At 53.6% G+C, this 18,468-nt stretch overlaps 1 protein-coding gene across 4 annotated transcripts in view; it reads left to right on the top strand.

Annotated features, from left to right (window-relative positions):
• Positions 1–18,468, top strand: part of NT5C3A (5'-nucleotidase, cytosolic IIIA) — a 53,790-nt gene extending 35,322 nt beyond the window's left edge. For 3 of the 4 annotated variants that reach the window (XM_056804270.1, XM_001376630.5, XM_016424643.2), the window contains exons 2-10: positions 2,752–2,815; positions 10,370–10,468; positions 11,387–11,456; positions 13,016–13,062; positions 13,276–13,361; positions 13,650–13,739; positions 16,138–16,300; positions 16,560–16,760; positions 17,852–18,468. In XM_056804270.1, coding sequence (XP_056660248.1) covers positions 2,780–2,815; positions 10,370–10,468; positions 11,387–11,456; positions 13,016–13,062; positions 13,276–13,361; positions 13,650–13,739; positions 16,138–16,300; positions 16,560–16,760; positions 17,852–17,953 — 894 coding nt within the window. In that variant the 5' untranslated portion in view covers positions 2,752–2,779 and the 3' untranslated portion in view covers positions 17,954–18,468. The remainder of the gene's footprint in view (positions 1–2,751; positions 2,816–10,369; positions 10,469–11,386; positions 11,457–13,015; positions 13,063–13,275; positions 13,362–13,649; positions 13,740–16,137; positions 16,301–16,559; positions 16,761–17,851) is intronic. The other variant, XM_056804269.1, reaches the window with a different exon arrangement.

The following is an 18,468-nucleotide window of genomic DNA, read 5'->3' as shown; positions in this document are numbered from 1 at the left end:
AGAGGGGGGTCCTGGGATCATGGGATCTTGGAGGAGCCCAAAGTCAAAGAGAAACGAGCCTGACGGGGAAGGGCGAGGCCGGGCTCCTGGGCCTCTGGAGATAAAGTTAGCTGCTGCAGCTGGCCAATGATGGGGTGTGCCCATCCCCAAATACATCTCCCAGCAAGCACAGGAAACCAAGGGGGCCACACAGCCTGCATCTGAGGCATCCAAAAGGCAGCTTCCAGGGTCCCAGAATGCGACGCGCTCCTTCTCGTTGGCCGCCCATCGCCGGCACCTCTCATGAGGGTCCTAGGACGCGGGCCTCCTACTCAAGGTCCCCGTGGCTTCCACAGCCGCCCCCCTTTTTTCCAAACCGTCTTGTTCTCTGATGTCGGCTCCTGCCACTTCTACATAGTTCCTGGTTGTGACGTGGTCCCAGAGCCTGGCTAGGCCCTCCCTGCCATTGCTGTTAGCTTTGGGTTAGCCTCGGGAGCATCCCATTCCATGACTGATATCAGGAACAGGTCAGCCAGGGTTCTAGGGGAGCCTATGGCAAAGCACCATCCAGCTCCCTCTCCTTCCTCAGCCTTACACACTGTCCAAGGCCTGTGAACGGTGGATCACTGACCTCCGCTAGAAGGTCATTCCGTTTCTGTCATCCTCTAGTCGATAGACATCCCAATCTCGAAGGGCTCCCACAGTGCCTGGCACAGCAGAAGCAGGAAATGCACGTCAGCCGTGATCGTTTCTGTTATCTCTGCTTCTCTTTCCCTGGGTATTGGTTAGGACAAAGTGGAGAGTCATTATGGGTGTCGTAGCGGACCCTGCAGAAATCCCAGACTTCATACAATCGGCACAGTGGCATAAACTCTCACCTTTTGTCTTAGGATCAATACCAAGGCAGAAGAGCAGTCAGGGCTAGGCAATGAGGGTTAAATGACTTGCCCACAGTCACACAGCTGGAAAGAGTCTGGGATCCGATTTGAACCCTTGCTTTCTTGTCTCTCCACTGAGCCACCTAGCTGCCCCAGCCTAGTGTCATCTTCAAACCCAAAGTACTCTCCTCCCCACAATCCTGTGAAGTTGGTAGTGGAAATGTGTAGAGAGCACAAATTCTATGAGCATATCCAAAATGTAGAGATAAAACATTTTTAAATAACATCGTGTGTGTGTGTGTGTGTGTGTGTGTGTGTGTGTGTGTGTAAATCAGTTGTAAAAGAGGACTAAGATGTAACTTGTAGGCAGTCAAGAAGCATTTTTTTAATATTTTGTTTTTCTAATATACATGGAAAGACCATTTTTGACAGTAATTTTCTCAAATTTTGAGTTCCAAATTCTTTCCCTCCCCCTTCCTGAGATGGTAAGCTCTTTAATATGTTTTACAAGTGGCATCATACAAAGCATGTTTCTGGGGACAGCTGGGTAGCTCAGTGGATTGAGAGCCAGGGCCAGAGACGGGAGGTCCTGGGTTCAAATTTGACCTCAGCCACTTCCCAGCTGGGTGACCCTGGGCAAGTCACTTGACCCCCATTGCCTAGCCCTTACCACTCTTCTGCCTTGGAGCCAATACACAGTATTGACTCCAAGATGGAAGGTAAGGGTTTAAAAAAAAAAAGTTTCTATATGGATCACATTGTAAAGGAAGATAGACATATCAACAACAAAAGAAAAACCTAACCCAAAAATAAAGTGAAAAAAAAGCATACTTTGATCTGCATTCAGACACTTATCAGTGGTTTCTCTGGAGGTGACCCTCAATTTTTATCATGAGTCCTTTGGCATTTTAACAAGCTTTTCTTAAGTGGTTACCATGTGCAGCACCATGCTAAGGGCTAGGGAGGCAGCCTTCCTGCCGAAGGGAGGATCGGAGCTGAGGCTGGCAGCAGGGGGACAGAAAAAGGAGACGGGTGAGGCCAGCACAGACAGACACGGCCAGGAATGCGCCAGCAGATCTCATCCTGCCGGTGCTGAGCTCACGGGGCTACAGAGGGATGTTGTGGCTTCTCTCCTCCTGACTCCTCCAAGGGGCCCCAGTAGAGCCGTAGGCTGCTCCGTGCCCTTCCTGGCTCTCCAGGCTCAGCCCTCCCGGCTGTCCCAAAGTAAGAGATGGGCGAGCTTTAGGGGTTGATCTGCCCCGATGAGGGCCAAGAAAGTCCTTCCCAGCCTGTTCCCGGGATTCCTGGAGGTTTATGGCACCTTCCCAGGGACTCCAGCCAGACACAAGGAATGTCAGCAGGGCACGAAGGTCTGAATTGTTGGGTTCAGGGTCCCCTGTGTGCCCGTCTCGAGCCCCAGCCTCAGGGATAGTCCGCCAAAGAAGGCCGCTTCCAGGATAGACGGCTGCGGCGGGCTCAGAGCTGGCATCCCAGCAGCGTTCTGAGGTGTTGCCTCCGGGACTTTACCTGCCCTGAGTCCTGCAGCAGTCCTGCAGAGCGTGGCAGAAGCCCATTGAGAGGGCAGGTGAGGGGGAGCTTCCGTGTCCTCCATCTGCCCGAGAAGAAGGCAGCACAGTGGTAAGGGCTGGAAGGGGCACCGCCGAGCCCTGCCCTGCCCGGCAGCTTTTCCTCCCAAGACCACCCAGGCCATGAGATCTGTTTGTGCAAAGCACAAGGAAGCGGAACTCGCCTTGTCCCCGGAGCTTTGCTGAAAAGGGGGGGGGCTCTCTGTAATGGGAAGCAGGCCCGGGGGGCCGCGGGGGGGGAGCCAGGCCTCAGGACACCCCACGCACCTTCTCTCTCTTTTTTCTCTTTGCCATGATTTCTCACCTAGATCCTCAGGAAGCTCGGAGCGCTGCGCCATGATTGAGGGAGAGCACGACGTCCTGGTGAGAATGGTGCGTACCCGAGCCCTTCCAGCCACCCCTGGCTGCTCGCCTTTGGCTTGGGGGCCTGAGTGCGAGTGCTGACCAGCTGCCCCTTCTGCCTTCAGCCCTGTGTTCTAGAGGGCCTCCCCAAGGGGAAGCTTTGTCTTCAGCCTGTGCACCTCGCCCCCGAGCCTTCCCAATTCTAAGCTAGCATCCGGTCCAAGCGCTCTGTATGCCTCTGCTGTGTATCGCCTTCTGTAAACCATTGCCTTCCGCCCTCCTTCCGCATTTAAACCTCTAGAAGGTGGGAGGTGCAGCACCGCCAAGAACGCCAGGTGTGCAGCACAGCAACGCTGTCGCCAGCGGGAGCAGCTTCCCCTTCTCTGCTCTGGGAGGCAGGCAGAGGGGAAGTGACTGGCCCAGGGTCACACAGCTAGTGGGTGTCTGGGGTGTCTTGGCTGCCCCCTAGACTCCTCCTAAGCTGGTCAGGGAGTGAATGTGCGAGGCTCTGCCGCTAGCAAGACCTTGGCCAAGTCTCTTTCCCCACCAAGCCACAGAGCCTCGGCAGCATGACCAGATGACCCTGAGCTCTGACATTCTGCAAGGAGGCCGGCCTAGGCGGAGGGCACTAATAGGGGGGACCCCAAGTGGCCCCTCAAGAGGGGGCTTGATGTGTGCTTGGAAGGAGTGCCCAATGGGGCTGCAAGGGGTCAGCCACAGGGCTCAAGATGGAGAGCCAGGACCGGAAACCGGAGGTTCTGGGTTCAAATGTGGCCTCAGACACTTCCTGCCTGAATGATCCTGGGCAAATCACTAAACCTTCATGGCTTGGCCCTCCTTAATAGTCTGCCCTAGAACCAATATGCAGAATTGATTCTAAAAAGCAAGGATTTGGGAGGAAGGAGGGAGGGAGGGAGGGAGGAAGACAGACACAGAGAGGCAGGCAGAGAGAGACACAGAGACAGGGAGAAAAAGAGAGAGACAGAGAGGGAGAGACAGGAAGGAAGGAAGGAAGGAAGGAAGAAGGGAAGGAAGGAAGGAAGGAAAGAGGGAAGGAAGGAAGGAAAGAAGGAAGGAAGGAAGGAAGGAAGGAAGGAAGGAAGGAAGGAAGGAAGAAGGGAAGGAAGGAAGGAAAGAGGGAAGGAAGGAAGGAAAGAAGGAAGGAAGGAAGGAAGGAAGGAAGGAAGGAAGGAAGGAAGAAAAGAGGGAGGGAGAAAAGAGGGAAGGAAGAAAGAAGGTGATAAGAAGGAAGAGAAAGAATGAAGAGACTGAGATGGAGAGAACAAAACGGAGGAGTCTGGGTTTTCTCCTGCACTCTCTGGCCTGTCCAGGCCCCCCAGCAGATGTGGGTCTGGGGTCCTGGCCATGGTTGGGGCTCCCCTTGTCCTGGCTCACACGCCTCTGAGCCTCCAAGGAGCCAAGCCCTGGGCAAGGGATCTGGCCCCTCCTTACTTCCCGGAGTATGGGGTGACTCCTGCGGGGAAGTGGTGGGTGGTTGGAGTGAGCCCTCATTGAGCACTCGGAGCCAAGCGCCAGCCTCGGATCCCAAAGGCCAGAAGCTCCCAGGTGGGCAGGCGGCACGCAGGATGGCGGAGCCGGGGGAGACCTTTGGGGGGGGCGGGGAGGAGCCAGTCTCTGGCTGCCCCCCGGGGCTCCCTTTCCTTCAGACAGCAGGATCTTCCCAGCCTGGGCCTGGGCCGCTGCGCCACTTCTGGGACTTCTGGGGTCCCTTTGCCCGGCTTTCGCTCCTCTCCAGTTAAGGATGAGCCACCCTCTGGGCCTGGCGGGGGCGTCACCACCAAAGGGAGGAGGGGAAGCCCTGCAGGGGCGTCTGCCCGCCGCGCACTCTCTAGTCTGCCCTGTAGCGCTTTGTGGTTCAGTCATTTCCATCGTCTCGGCGGTTCTTCATGACCACTTTCAGGGCCGTTTCCTTCTCTGGCTCGTTTTACAGATGAGGAAACTGAGGCCGGGAGGGGGCCTGACTTCCCCGGGGTCACCCAGCGAGCCAGTGTTCGAGGACCTCTCCGACCCCAGGCCACCCTCTGTGCCCCCTGGAGGACCCACGCCCGGCGGTGCCACAGGTGGGGGGGGGGGCCTAATGGGACAGAAAACTGGCCTGAGATGGCGCCGAGGCCCCGTCGTCGTCCCGTCGTCCCGTCCGGGCTCCCAGGAAGGAGGGTTTTCCCGGATGGCTCCCTGGGACGGTTGGCAGGAAATCCAGGGTCAGTTTGGCCCGACGCGGAGCTTGCGCTGGGCAGAGCGATCCGAAGGCTCTTCTGCAGGATGTTAGCCTGGAAGTCCCTTGGAAGGACCCTGGAGGGATGGGCCGAGGGCCTCTGGGGCCTCTCCTCAGCCCCAGACCAGCGGTCTTTCCTCGGCCATTCTGGCCACCGGACTGGCCTGGCTGCAGACCTCGCCTTGGGCCCCGGCCGGTGACTGACCCGTCCTTCCAGCCTCCTCTCCTCTCTAGGCGGCCTCACGAGGCTCCCCCGGCCTCCGGTCCTCTCCTGGGCCTGCCTCCCTTTCCTGAGCTCCAGCCCCCTGGCAAGCCCATCCTGCCTTGTTCTTCTGGGCCCGCCGACGCCGGACTTGTCCTCTTCTGGCCCTCAGGGGTCACTCCTCTGGCTCAGTCCGCCGGCCCCCCGCGCCACAGACCCGCCCGACCTCTCCTCTGCTCAGCCACCGAATGGCCTTCCCAAAGCTGGGGCCGAACGGCCTCCTCTGCCCGCAGACTCCGGGGACCAGGAGGCCGTTTTCAGAGGGCATGAGCAGAGCCTGTGAATGGAGGCTCTCCGCAGAGAGGGTCCCCGCAGCTCCAGGCCCTGACGCCCACCCACAGCCCGCGTCCTCATCCCAAACCCAAAACACTTTGTTCCTCACAGGGAAGGGGCCACCTCGGAGGATTTGCACTCAAGTTCTGGGACTCCCCCAACCTCACTTATGGGGGGGCTGCTTTTTCTTCCTGTTGGAGGCTACCGTGGAAGAGCCAGGCCCACGTGGGGAAGGGCGCTCCTGCTGGGCCCACGGAAAGGACAGCAGGGGGCGTTGGGGGGGGGGCGTCCGTCCATCTGTCCTCCATCTCTGGGTCACATGGCTTGGCTCAGCTTGGCTCTGTCCTGGTGTGGCATGCCCTGAACTCACTCCCCAACCCTTCTCCCTGGCTCCAGAGGCCAGAGAAAGACCTGACAGCATTCCAGGCCTTAGCCGTAAAAGTTCCCCCGAAGCTCTTTTTTCTTTCAAACCCCCCCTTCTGCTTTGGACTCAGCCCTGGGGGTCACTCAGCTAGGAAGGCCCTGAGGTCCTATTTGGACCCAGGACCTCCAGGCTGCAGGCCCAGCTGCCCTCACCCCTACTCTCCTGCTCCAGGAAGGCAGTCGTGTTGTTGGCTTAGAATGGAGGCAGAGGCCAAGCCACTTGCCAAGGACTCCACGTCCAATTCCCTGTCTGAGACCATGTTTGAACCCTGGCCACCCTGCCTCCCGCAGCCCCCCCCACCCCCCAGCTCCACTTTGTCATCTTCACCTTTCTCTGAGGATTGTGGAGCTGGAGCTTGCCGGGATGTCAGTGCCCAGCTCAGCCTCCCTTCCCAGAGAAGGAAACGGGCTCCGGGACATGGCACAACATGCCCAGCACGGGCTGGGCCTCCCACCCTCCCCTCCAGAAGGGGCATAAACTCTCGTGCCACCCTCTTTCCTGCCAGCCTCTGGCTGGCCTCCCCTTTCCAGCCTTTGGCGAGAAGATGCTGGGCTAACAGGGGCAGAGGAGCATTGGAAAGAGGCTCCGGGGCTGGAAGCGGCCTCCTCCGAGGGAGGCTCTGCCCGGAGCATCCATCTTCTCTGGCCAGGTCGGTCCAAGCTCCAGCTCACCGCTGTCACGCGGCCACCCGCCATGATTCATGGTGGAGGAGCCCCAGAGGAGGCTTCCTTGATTAGACCATAACTCAAGTGAGGCCTCCTGCATCTGCACGGCCAGAGAGAGGCTGGAGCCCCCCTCCTGCCCCCTCCTCCCCACACAGGGCCTGCTCCAGCCTCTCCTCTGGGGCGGCGGTTTTAGGGAGCCCCACTCTGGGGTCGGGGGCCATCTGACACTCAATGCCACCCATCCGGCTGGCCTCTCCCTCCCTGCTGCCTCTGAAATGTGGCTGGACTTTATTTCTTGGGTTTTTCTGCTTCTGTTTCAAGGCGTTCAGAGCCAGGATCAGAAGCTCTGAGTCATTCTGGGTCGCCCTGAGCAGATGGGCCCCACCTCGCCTTGGATCATTCTCCCCTGGAGGCAGCAGATGGACTGGACAGGAGGCCCCGGCGTGGCGGCTGGACAGGAGGCCCCAGGGGTAGAGGCTGGACAGGAGGCCCCGGCGTGGCAGCTGGACAGGAGGGGGGTGGACAGGAGGCCCCAGGAGTAGAGGCTGGACAGGAGGCCCCGGCGTGGCGGCTGGACAGGAGGCCCCAGGGGTAGAGGCTGGACAGGAGGCCCCGGGGGTGGCTGTGGCACTGGGGGCCAAGCAGGATGATTAGCATCAGGTCTCTCCTCCAGGCTCCGGTCCTTGGCAGCATACATAGGCCGGCTGGAAGGTGTCTGAGACCTTTCTGGCGTGCTCCGTGCCACAGACATAGGAGGGAAAACGAAGGCGGGGAGAGGCCGAGCAAAGACCTCCAGCCCTCCTGATGGGCCGCAATGCCGGCTGACGGGCTTGGGACAGGCTCTTGTGGCTCCCCCATCCACAGAGGAGTTATTGGATGAGGCGCCTCCAGCTCTTACAGACAAGTATGTGAAAGGCTGAAATGCAGCATCCAGGCCACCCCCAAGCCCTGGTCAGGCCTAAGAGCCAGCCTAGAGTCTCTCTACAGGGAGCTGTCCTGGTTTTATTCCTCCTGGGCAGCGCTCAGCCTGAGGTCCAGGAATTCTTTATTTTAAAAGCAAACCACCAATTTAATAACCGAATTTCCGCACGATCAGCGCCCTTTGTCGTCCTGTGCATCCGGAGGCCTCCTTCTGAGAAGGGGCTCTGTGGGGGCACCCAGCGGGCAGAGCCCTCCTGAGCCACAGGGGCTGTGGGCACGCGGCGGGGCACAGGTTCCCCGGTATGGCTCAGGTGGCATATTAGGTCTACCTCGACTCTCTGGGTTGCCTGAACAGAGAAATTCCTGCTTGAAAGAGGGAAGAGCTGCCTCACGGGGGAAGAGAAGACAGATTGGAGAGGCAGAGAAAAATGCAACCTCTGTCCAAGGTGGCACACCATGAAGATGGCCTCAGGACAGCAATGTAGGAGACTGGATCTTTGTGGCTGCCGAATGAGGGCCAGAGCGGGGCTGGAGGACGTCTCTTCTCTGCTTCAGAAAATAATGAGAATAATGAGATCCAAGTCAATGGCGCCTACCCACTTCTTGGGATTCACAGGAGGTCAAAGAGGAGCCAGAAAGAAGCGAGAAAGCACAGGGGACCCCTCTGGAAGCTGCAGTCCAGAAAATCCACCCCACAGAGCCAGGGGGATACAGGCAGGCACAGAGAGGCGTAAGAACAGGCAGGCTTTGGGGAAGGACCAACAGAAGCTGGAGCCAAGTTCCTGGCCATCATTTTAGATTTCCCAGAGCCAGGATCAGGCGAGCCAGCTAGCCAAGAAACAGGGGTTTGTAGGGTTCAGCATTTCAGGAAGAAATCTGAGCTAAAACCTGTGTCCTCCCACAAATGAATCAAATGGGGAAGCATGACCTCCAGGGCACCACAAAAACTGGGCAGTGACTGACTCAGACCCAAAAATCAACCAAGGAAGAGGCCATCCCCCCTTAGGAGGAATATGTTAGACCAAAGTGGGGCTGGATCCGCAGAAAGATCCCTCCTAGAGCTCTGGCATATGTTCAGGGCCCAGCGCTTGGCTGATGGAGTCTGTGCCCATCTCCATGAGCCAGGATGAACTTTTCTGACTTGCTTTCATGACCATTTGGTCCCAAAATAAGTAGAAAGAAACCAGAAAGGACCCAAGTCTTCTGGGCCTGATTCACAGGGAGGACCAAATGGTTGGAATTGGAGTGGGGGGAACCTAGGGAGGTGGGGCCATGCCATCTTCAGGCCATGTGGGGCAGGCCAAGGAAGACCCTGCAAGGTGGGAGAGGTAGCCTAAGTATTATAAGAACCATCTTCAAAAAGTTTAGAAGGGGGCAGCTGGGTAGCTCAGTGGACTGAGAGCCAGGCCTAGAGATGGGAGGTCTTAGGTTCAAATCTGGCCTCAGACACTTCCCAGCTGTGTGACCCTGGGCAAGTCACTTGACCCCCATTGCCTAGCCCTTACCACTCTTCTGCCTTGGAACCAATACACAGTATCAATTCCAAGAAAGAAAGTAAGGGTTTCAAAAAAAAAGTTTAGAAAACAGAAGGTCTACCAGAGTCAGCCAGAGAGGTGGGAACTCTCAGGAGACAATCCCAACAAGAGGAGGAAAAAGGGAGATTCTCAGTGTGGATGCCAGGAAGGAAACTAAGTAGCTCTCTTAGATTTTTAGAACCTGTTCTAGCAGGAAGAACTCTAGGATGCCAGGTGGACCCTCTGTGGCCAACTTTTGGGAGCCCCACAGCATGAGTAGGCAAGAGTCATCTGCATTAGGGAGAGCACACACACACATCCCCAATTCTTTAGTTTGTGTATATATAAAAGGGAAGCAAGGAAGGAAAAGTAGGGGTACAGACAAAGAATCGCAGAGATCTCTTCAAAGTGTGTAAAGGCGTCAATGCACAACAAGGTAAACAAAATGGTAGCCCAGTAAAGCAAGAGGCAAATGAAAGGATGGAGTACCTAACATTTGGGTGGTGCATGGAGGTTTACAAAATGCTTTACACGTACTTTGGCTCACTCAATCCTCACACCAACCCAAAGAAGGTGCCCCTTCCAGATTATTATCCCCATTTCTCCCCACTGGAAAACCTTGAGGAGTTCTGCAGTGCAAATGTGCCACTGAATTGTGGACAAATAAATATCCTGATTTCCCAAGAGGGAAAGTATAGTGTTCAAATAGAGGCCAGCACACTTGACTTCTGTTCCCAGCAAAATTCTAGCATTCATCACCAAAGGGATCACTTGTGAGAATAGATAGAAGGAAACTAATCAATGAGTACCAGGATGCTTGCATAAGAGTGGCCCAAGCTTTGGTCCAGAGGGATTGAACCCAGAGAGGGTAATGACCAGAAGAAAAAAACCACATGGAGTAAAAAACAGATATATCCATAGCCTCATTAAAACTAATGGATGCCAGTGAGTATAAAGAAAGAAAATTCATGTATGTTTCTATGCACCCATACAAAAATATATACACATGTACATGGGCACAGATGCCTGTCCACGAATGGTGGACAAGCTCTCTAGGCCATCTGCCCACACGACATCATTTGCCACCCCCTTCTTCATCCACTTGGTTTTTCCTGAGTGGATAGCAACTCCTTTGAATTTGTCATTTTTATTAAATAAGAAAGTAAATGGGTGAATGTGCCTTTGGTTCCATCTCTAAAAGGTACAAACTTCTGTGCCATATTAAAGGTACCAAACTCTAAGGAGAACAAAATCCTGTCCATTAACCACCCACTTTCTTATCCTTCCAGATGCCCGAATTCCAGAAAAGCAATGTTCACATCAAGAACCCGGCCAAGGTGGAAGAAATCCTCTGTGGCCTGATTAAAGGAGGAGCTGCCAAACTTCAGGTGAGCCGGGGCTCATCATCATCTTGACTGTCACATCGAATCACCTGGTACTCCGAGTGTTGGAGAAGAACCTGGTGCAAACCCCGGGCCCAGGCCCTGACCCTCTGACAGGCAGATGCACAGCCAGTTCAGTGACATCCCTAAGTAAGAAACAAAAGTAAAATATAAATAGCTGTGAAGTCCACTTTGCCTTTACTCATGAATGTTTACAATTAACTATGGGCCAAGACAGTCAGGAAGCTCCTCCTTGCCTGGGTTCATAAAAAGACATGCAAAGGCAAAGGTTTTCAAATTGCTTTTTCCATCTCTGAATAACAATCTCTCTGTGGTTATCCTAACAGCGACATTCTCCTGATTGAGGGGGGTGGGGGGGTGGGGCAAATGCAAGACAAACAGTCCTCACCTGGACAGACTTGCTCATGTTTTTCTCCAAATATATGGCAACATGTCCTTGACCAAATGTTTGAAGTAGCATTAAACCTGCTGTCAGCAGCGTCACGTTTCTGCCTTTTACTACTAACCCAGAGACTGGTTTTCACAAGGCAAAGCACTCACCTCATGTTGTTTCCCATCTCTGCCCCCCCTCCAAAAAAAAGAAAACCCTAATTCAGATCCATCTTCTATAGGCTGATTGCTCCAAGGGGTGGGTGCCTGGGGGCCCACTTGAGCTCTAGTTATTCTTGTTGAAAAGGCGAGGGAATTTACACGATCCAGAAGTGCTCGTGAGGCGCCCTGGACGCCCAGTACCCTGAGCCCTCTCCTTCCTTGCACCTGCATCGACATGCCCTCTGGGCAGACATGGACAGCCATCTTCCATGTCCCCCGGAATGTTGAGGGAGGGACCAAGGAGAAAGCAGAAAATCTTGTGTCCAAATTTTTATTGTAGATAATCCTTCTGCTTCTCCGCTTCTCTTACAGATCATTACAGACTTTGATATGACATTAAGCAGATTTTCCTACAATGGAAAGAGATGCCCAACGTGTCACAGTAAGTTTGGTGTCCACAGTGTTTGGAGAATTTAAATTCGGGCTGTGTAAACATTTATTCCAATGCAATTAGTAAACCTAAACTTGGGGGGGGTCCCTTTCTCTTGAGATATTTTGATAATAACAAGAAGAGATCATTCCTTTTTCTTCATCATAGTAGTGTCCATTCCCACAGGCAGTTAGGCCTCTCTGTGTCCTCCAGTAACTCCAGTAGCAGACTTTGAACAGGGCACACACAACTGAAATCCAAAGCTTAAAATAGAATGCCCTTATTATATATACATACATACATATTATGTAATGTATATATTTATATTTATATATAAATTATAATTTATATCTATAGATAAAAATATGATTATTTTATATGACTTGTATAATTTATATTTATAGAAATAAATTTATTTATACAAAAATAGAATTTAATAAATGTTGATAATGTATGTTCTCTACATAATTCTATAATGCCTCGTAGACATGTCCGCTGGAAGGGTTTTGTAGTGATTAAAAATAGTGGGAGTCATAAACTGTGATAGATAAAAAAGTGGTTGGCTTAAAATGTGACCGCAGAAAATATGGTTTCAAGACAGTTTTAAATCAAATATAAGGTGGTCGCCAGGGAAACATTCCCAAATATTAAATATACCCAAGTCAGCTGGGTTTTATAGAGATTTTAATTAATACAAATGAGGAATTAAAGAAAAGGAGAGAGAGAGAAAAAGGGAATAATGAGAAAAAAGGCTAGGCCAGCTTAGGCCAGCCTTAAGAGAGAGATCAGTCAGTCTTCAATCCACTCACCACAAGATTTGTCCCAAGCAAAATTCTAGTGTTCAGAGAGACACTAGTTCAGCTTTGCCAGCTCCATGTCCAGAGAGAGTACTTCTGAGACAGTTCCTGCTTTCAGCTTCTCATCTCCTTTTAAAGAGAATTTTCTCCTATGTCACTTCCCCTAAGTTCTCACATCTACCAATCACAGTAGACGTTTTTCCAAAGGACAGACTATTCTTAATTCACACCTAAGTAGGCTAAACTTTTGATTAAGTTCACACCTGAAAAAACCTCTGAGTAAGTTCTCACCTCTTTGCTCCTTGTAAATTCACAAGTTGCCTGACCTTTATAGGTACTTAGCATCCTTTTGTATTAGATCTAAAAATAGGCACAGCTTAAGAACTTTTGCCTTATTATAAGTATGGGTTTAAGTATTTTTCATTGTTCAGCAAAGAGTTTCTTCCCCTATAGCAGTAAGTAGGGGTGGAGTAGAGATCTCACATTCCTGACTAAGTCCCTTCATTGTTTAAATGGGGAATGGTCTTAACCAAACCTTACGAAGTAGGGTCTGAGAATTTTTTAAGGTTCACAGTTCGGGGTTTGGAAGAGGACGAAGGTGGCAGGACTTGTCCGTTGGATGGCAGCGGCGCCGAAGCCCATTGGGCTCCTCCCTGCAGTCCCTGGAGTAAAGGAGGGGAGGCACAGAAGCGCATGCTCTGTCCGAGGAATGGCGGGCCCCAAAGCCGGGGCAGGGAACGGTTCCCTCAGTGATTATTTGTTTTTTCTCTTTAGACGTCATCGACAACTGTAAGCTGGTGACGGACGAATGTCGAAAGAAGGTAAACGGGGCCCTCCGTAGGGTCAGCCCAGATTACTGCTTCTCTCTGGGGAAGCCTCTTTGAACTTCGTATTTCTGGTAGACTCGCTTTTCTGCTTGGGTTTCCAGAGCATTTTACCAAACAGCCCTGCTCCTGGGAGGCTTGGCAGGGAGGGCGGATTTTAAAAAAAGCCGAGGCCAGGCCCTCAGCGCCCCTTCATCGGTCCCTTTGCAGCTGTCACAACTGAAGGAGAGATACTATGCCATCGAGATTGATCCGCTTCTGACTGTGGAGGAGAAGTACCCGTACATGGTGGAATGGTGAGTGGGCACTGTGGGGGCTTCCCAGCGGGATGACCCTGGGCCAGTCACTTCTCATGGCCCGACACTCAGTATGGACTCCGAGGTGGAGGGGCAAAGCCTAGTTCTTGCTCCCGAATCTCCTGGGCTGCCTCATCTTAGCCATCCCAAGCCCTGGTTCTGAGGCCAAAGAGCACTCAGGGCTGGGCGAGGAGGTTAGCAGACTGGCCCAGGGTCACTCGGCCGGGCAGTGTCCGAGATCAGTGCCTGCAGAGGCTCGTTTCCCCTTTGTGCCCCCCTCCCCTGTAGGTACACGAAGTCGCATGGTTTGCTGGTGGAGCAGGCGCTGCCGAAGAACAAACTTCAGGAAATTGTGGAAGAATCTGACGTGATGCTCAAGTAAGGAGGCTGCCTGGGAGGGCCGCATGGTCCATCCCACCCTCGGCACTCTGGGGTCTATATGGGGAGAAGGGCGTCCCCAGCAAACAAAAGCCCAACCTGGCCAGCCTTGACTCCCCTTGGCAGTGTCACCCCTAAAGAGGAACTCTTCCTGGGTTCAAGTACCCACCAGCCTGAAGAAAAGGCTGCTTTTTTGTGGGTCACCTTGGTCTGAATGGAAAAGTCTCCTAAAATCTAATATGGAGGAGGGCTCTCCATCACTTGGGACAGCCGGCCTGCCCCCCTCTTCTTCCCTGTTTCCTTTCCTGCTTCGGGTATCATGGAAAGACATTGTAGGGAATAAAAACAGTGCATGGCCTCTTGGGGACTGGTGGGGAGGGCGCTGCCCCCCCCCCCAGAAATGCCCATGAAACAGCTCGTCTGGTGGGCTGGGACACGGTTCTGTGTTAGCCCCACACTCTCCACTGCAGCTGCCAGTAGCCCATCCTCAGAGGGACCCACTAGGAATGCAGAACAAAATCAGCCATTGCTGGGCCATTGCCCTCATGTTTTTTCTGTCAATTCTCTTGATATTCTTGACCTTTTCTGCTTCGAGATGAATTTTATTATTATTTTTCTAGCTCTAAAATAATTCTATGGATGTGGCACTGAATGGGTAAATTAACTTAGCTGGGTTGTCGTTTTTGTTCTATTGGTTTGGCCTACCCATGAGCAATTCCTATTTCTCTAGTTGTTCGGCTCTGGCTTTATCTGTGTGCTCTTTTTTTATTGTTGTTTTATATATTATTTATAATATATATTTATTATGATGTTTTATCATCATGCTCGTGTGCTCTCCTTGATGGCCAGGACTTCTGTTTTGTTCTTCAAGAGTGGATTTTTAGGTTGTTCACATTCTCTTATTGATGTAAATCTTAGAGATACACATTTTCTCCCAAGGGCTGCTTTGGTTGTATTCCACAGATCTTGGTGTGTTGTCTCCTTGGGACCACTACCTCTAGAGATGATGGATTATCTCCAGGATTTGTGCTAGGACCCCTCATTCTGTAGAATTGACTTATTAGTTCCCAGTGAATTTTTACTCTATCCTTCCAAAGCTCTTTTTCTCATTCTTATGGCATGATGGTCCCAAAACACTGTTGGATGTTTCTGCATTTGTCTGTGAGATGTTTGTGCCCCAGTTCATGGTCAGTTTTTGTGAAGGTGCCACATTCAGTTTAGGAAAAGGGACGCTCCTTCCTGTTCCCATTCAGTCTCTCCCGAGGGCTATCCCAGTTCACTCACTAAAATTCTGTCCATCCCTTACCTTCGTTCTTATATACTTGATGATTAGATTTGTCTAGTTTGGGGGGGGGGGGGGTTGAGCTTCCCCAATAGGATAGTTTTACTCTTTCCTCCTGTAACTCATGACTTCTCTCACCACCACCCCCCTTGCTACATTTTGAACCTAAGAACACTTTAATTTAGTCCGCTTAAGAGAGCCACGAGCCTTGCTCTGTTTGGCCCCAGAAGCCAGCACTGGGGGCAGCAGAACGTGAGGAGGCAGGGCTGGCAGGGGGTGGGTGGGTGCCCCCCTCCCCTCCTGGGGTCTCCAGCTGGCTGGTCAGCCTTGGGGAAGAGGCAAATCTTGCCCGTGAGGTCATGGTCCTTCTCAGCTCTGATTTGAATATTGGCTCTTGGGTTGCCATTTTCAGAGAGAAATTCCTGGATTGGGGCCACCTCATTTGTCTGGGCGCCCCTTTGTACCCTTCTCACCAAATGAGACTCTCAAAGGCAGTGTAATTCTATGATCCCGAGCCCCAGGAGGACCGGCCGGGCAGCTAGTGCCCAGGCTGCCAGGTCTGCCCTGCCGAGGGGGCTTCAGGCCAGGGATCAGCCTCTGTTGGGGAGGACGCGTTCGGGCCCCTTCACTCTGAGACGGTCTCCTGAGAGGTAGAGGAGTGGCAATCAGCCCTGGGGATGGAGGGCCCCCACCAGGGAAGTCAGAGGTCTCCAACGGAGGAAGGGGGCAGCCTCGATGGGCTGATGTTGGCCAACACGACGCTCTCCTCTTGGGCCTCCCTCCTGCTGGCCAGCATTCCTGGGGCTGCTGCCCCATAGGAAGGGCTTTCTGGGATCACAGACTACACCAGCTCATTGGCATAGGGCGCAACTTCAGCACAGAGAAGGCAGCAAGCTTGTTGGGGAAGGGGCGAGGGAGAAGGCAGGGAGGAGGGGGGCAAAGCTGGGCTCCCAGCCAGGAGCAGGGAGGGGGAGGGGGAATGGTGGCCGGCCCTCCCCACCCTCTGGAGAGGCAAGAGGAGGCCCCCTTCCCCCTCCGTGTGCCCTGGGGGGGTCGGACTGGGGGGACCCCAGAAAAGGCCCTTCCACGCCATCGATGGCGTCCCGACCTTTCCAGGGAAGGGTACGAGCATTTCTTTGACAAACTCAAGGAGCACAACGTGCCGGTGTTCATCTTCTCTGCCGGCATCGGCGACGTGCTGGAGGAGGTCATCCGCCAGGCCGGCGTCTATCACAACAACATCAGAGTCGTGTCTAACTTCATGGATTTTGACGAAAACGTGAGTGGAGCCAGGACTGGCCCCGTAAAGAGGCGTCTCTCGCCGTGCCCAAAGCTTTCGCGTCTCTTTACGAAAGGCTCGTCCTTTCTCCCGCGCCGGCCTCAGCTGTCGGGGAAGAGGGGGGGTCCCTGGGGTGGACGGCCAGGCGGGTTCTGCGCTGCCCTCGGGGTGCCACGGCGCGGCGTCGCGGGCCCCCTCCTCCCGCCTCTCCGGGGCTGCTAAGGGCGCCCCTCTGACCGCGCCGTCTGCCTCTTCTTAGGGGTTGCTGAAAGGATTTAAGGGAGAATTGATTCACGTGTTCAACAAGCACGATGGCGCCCTGAAGAACACGCAGTACTTCAAGCAGCTGAAAGACAACAGCAACATCCTCCTCCTGGGGGATTCCCAAGGAGACCTGAGGATGGCCGACGGGGTGGCCAACGTGGACAACATTCTGAAAATCGGCTACCTGAATGACCGCGTGAGTGGCCGCCACCAGCTCTTCCTCCTCTGGGGCCAGAGGATTGGGGGAGGGGGTAGCCTTGCCTCGGCCAGCGCCGTCACCCCGCAGGGAGGTGCCAGGCCCGGGGGAACCTCCAGAGTGCGTTTGCCAAGTCTCTGCCAGCCTTTTCAGGAAGGGCGTCCAGGAGAGGCTGCACGAACGACATGGCTCTGGAGCGGAGGCTTGGGGGAAGCCAGGAGTCTAAGAAGTCAGGGTGAAGAGGGAGGACGTTTCAGGAGAGCCGGTGCAAAGGTGGTAGATGAAGGGCCCCATGTGTGGGAGAGTGAAACCACCAGCATGGTTGGAATGTATGATGCAAGGCCTGGACAGGTCAGCGGGGCCTGGTCCTCGTCTCTGCCCCGTTCTCCCCTCTGGCCAGGTCACCCCCCCCTTGGCTAAAGAAGGATATTTTCCTAAAGCTTGTGTGCACCTGACCCCACCACCCCCAGGCCCCAAGAGAAGCCCTAATGGCCCCTGGAACTTCCTCCCTGCAGACATTTGCACCGGGTGCCCCCCATGCCAGCCTTTCTCAGGGCATCCTCAGACCTGTACGGGTCTCGTTGTCCTTCCCCACAGGGCTGTCTCTGGGGGCAGCACAGAAGCTGGTTGGTTTTCCTTTGTAGGGCACTGCCTAGCGCCCAGGAGGCACTTACAGAATGTTTGCAGCTTGGCCGGGACACCCGGAGCTTAGCACGGTGCCTGGCACTGGTCGGGCTCGTTAGAGGCTTGTTAACTGACTACATGTCCCAAGAGGGGGTGGCATTGCCTCTGCTCACCTGTCCCAGCCCTCAGTAATGCTGCCACCAGGGTCAAGGCCTCTCCTCAAATGAATGCTGGGTTATTTCTGGGGAAATGAGAGGCAGGGAGCTGTGTTCCACTTTGGGGATGCTGCTCAATGTCCCTGTGAACTCTATTTCTGTCCATTTCCATGATGCCGACGTGCCACGAACAAGCAGCTTTGGGGTATCCTGGCCAGGAAGGCTGGCAGTGGCCCCCTGACCCGAGGCCCATAAGGACTGGCCAACCTGCTCAGCCACTCACCCTCTTGTTCCTCTTTTCTTGGTCCCTAGGTGGATGAACTCTTAGAAAACTACATGGACTCCTATGATATCGTTCTAGTAAAAGAGGAATCCCTGGAGTTGGCCAATTCCATCCTCCAAAAAATCCTGTGAACCAGCGATGGGCAGGAAGCTTTCCTCCCAAGGACCCATGGGCAGATGAGCAGCTCTCGCATCCCTAGACCGAGCTCGTTGGACCCTCCTCTGACCTGGGAGCCGCTTCTTCCCATCATTTGCCACCTTCTCATCGTATTCCAAATGATATATTGACTCCGCTGAATGAACACTTTGAAATAAAAGTATTTGCACCATTTTTCACCTCTCACCACACTCCCTACCACAAACTAGTAATTCACACCAAAAAATGCAAGCTACATGAAAGGCGAATCCTGGAAACCTTCCCCCTGCCCTTCCAAGGTGGATTGTATTTTGGATTTATCATGACGATTTCTAGGGATGTTTTTACTGTGTTTTGTGATAGTATGCACAGGTTAGGCCCTTGGATCGTGTCATGATGGGCTTCTTTGTACATTTTCCATCTTCTCATCTTGATCGAAAGAGGCTTCAGGAGGCATCCAAACTGCAGTCCAGGGCAGAATTAACTTTAAAGTCATGTTGCTGGTCTTAAA

Source organism: Monodelphis domestica, chromosome 7 (assembly GCF_027887165.1).
Source record: "Monodelphis domestica isolate mMonDom1 chromosome 7, mMonDom1.pri, whole genome shotgun sequence".
NCBI lineage: Eukaryota > Metazoa > Chordata > Mammalia > Didelphimorphia > Didelphidae > Monodelphis > Monodelphis domestica.
Note: the sequence above shows the minus strand (reverse complement) of the source record. Positions and strands in the feature narration are given on the sequence as shown.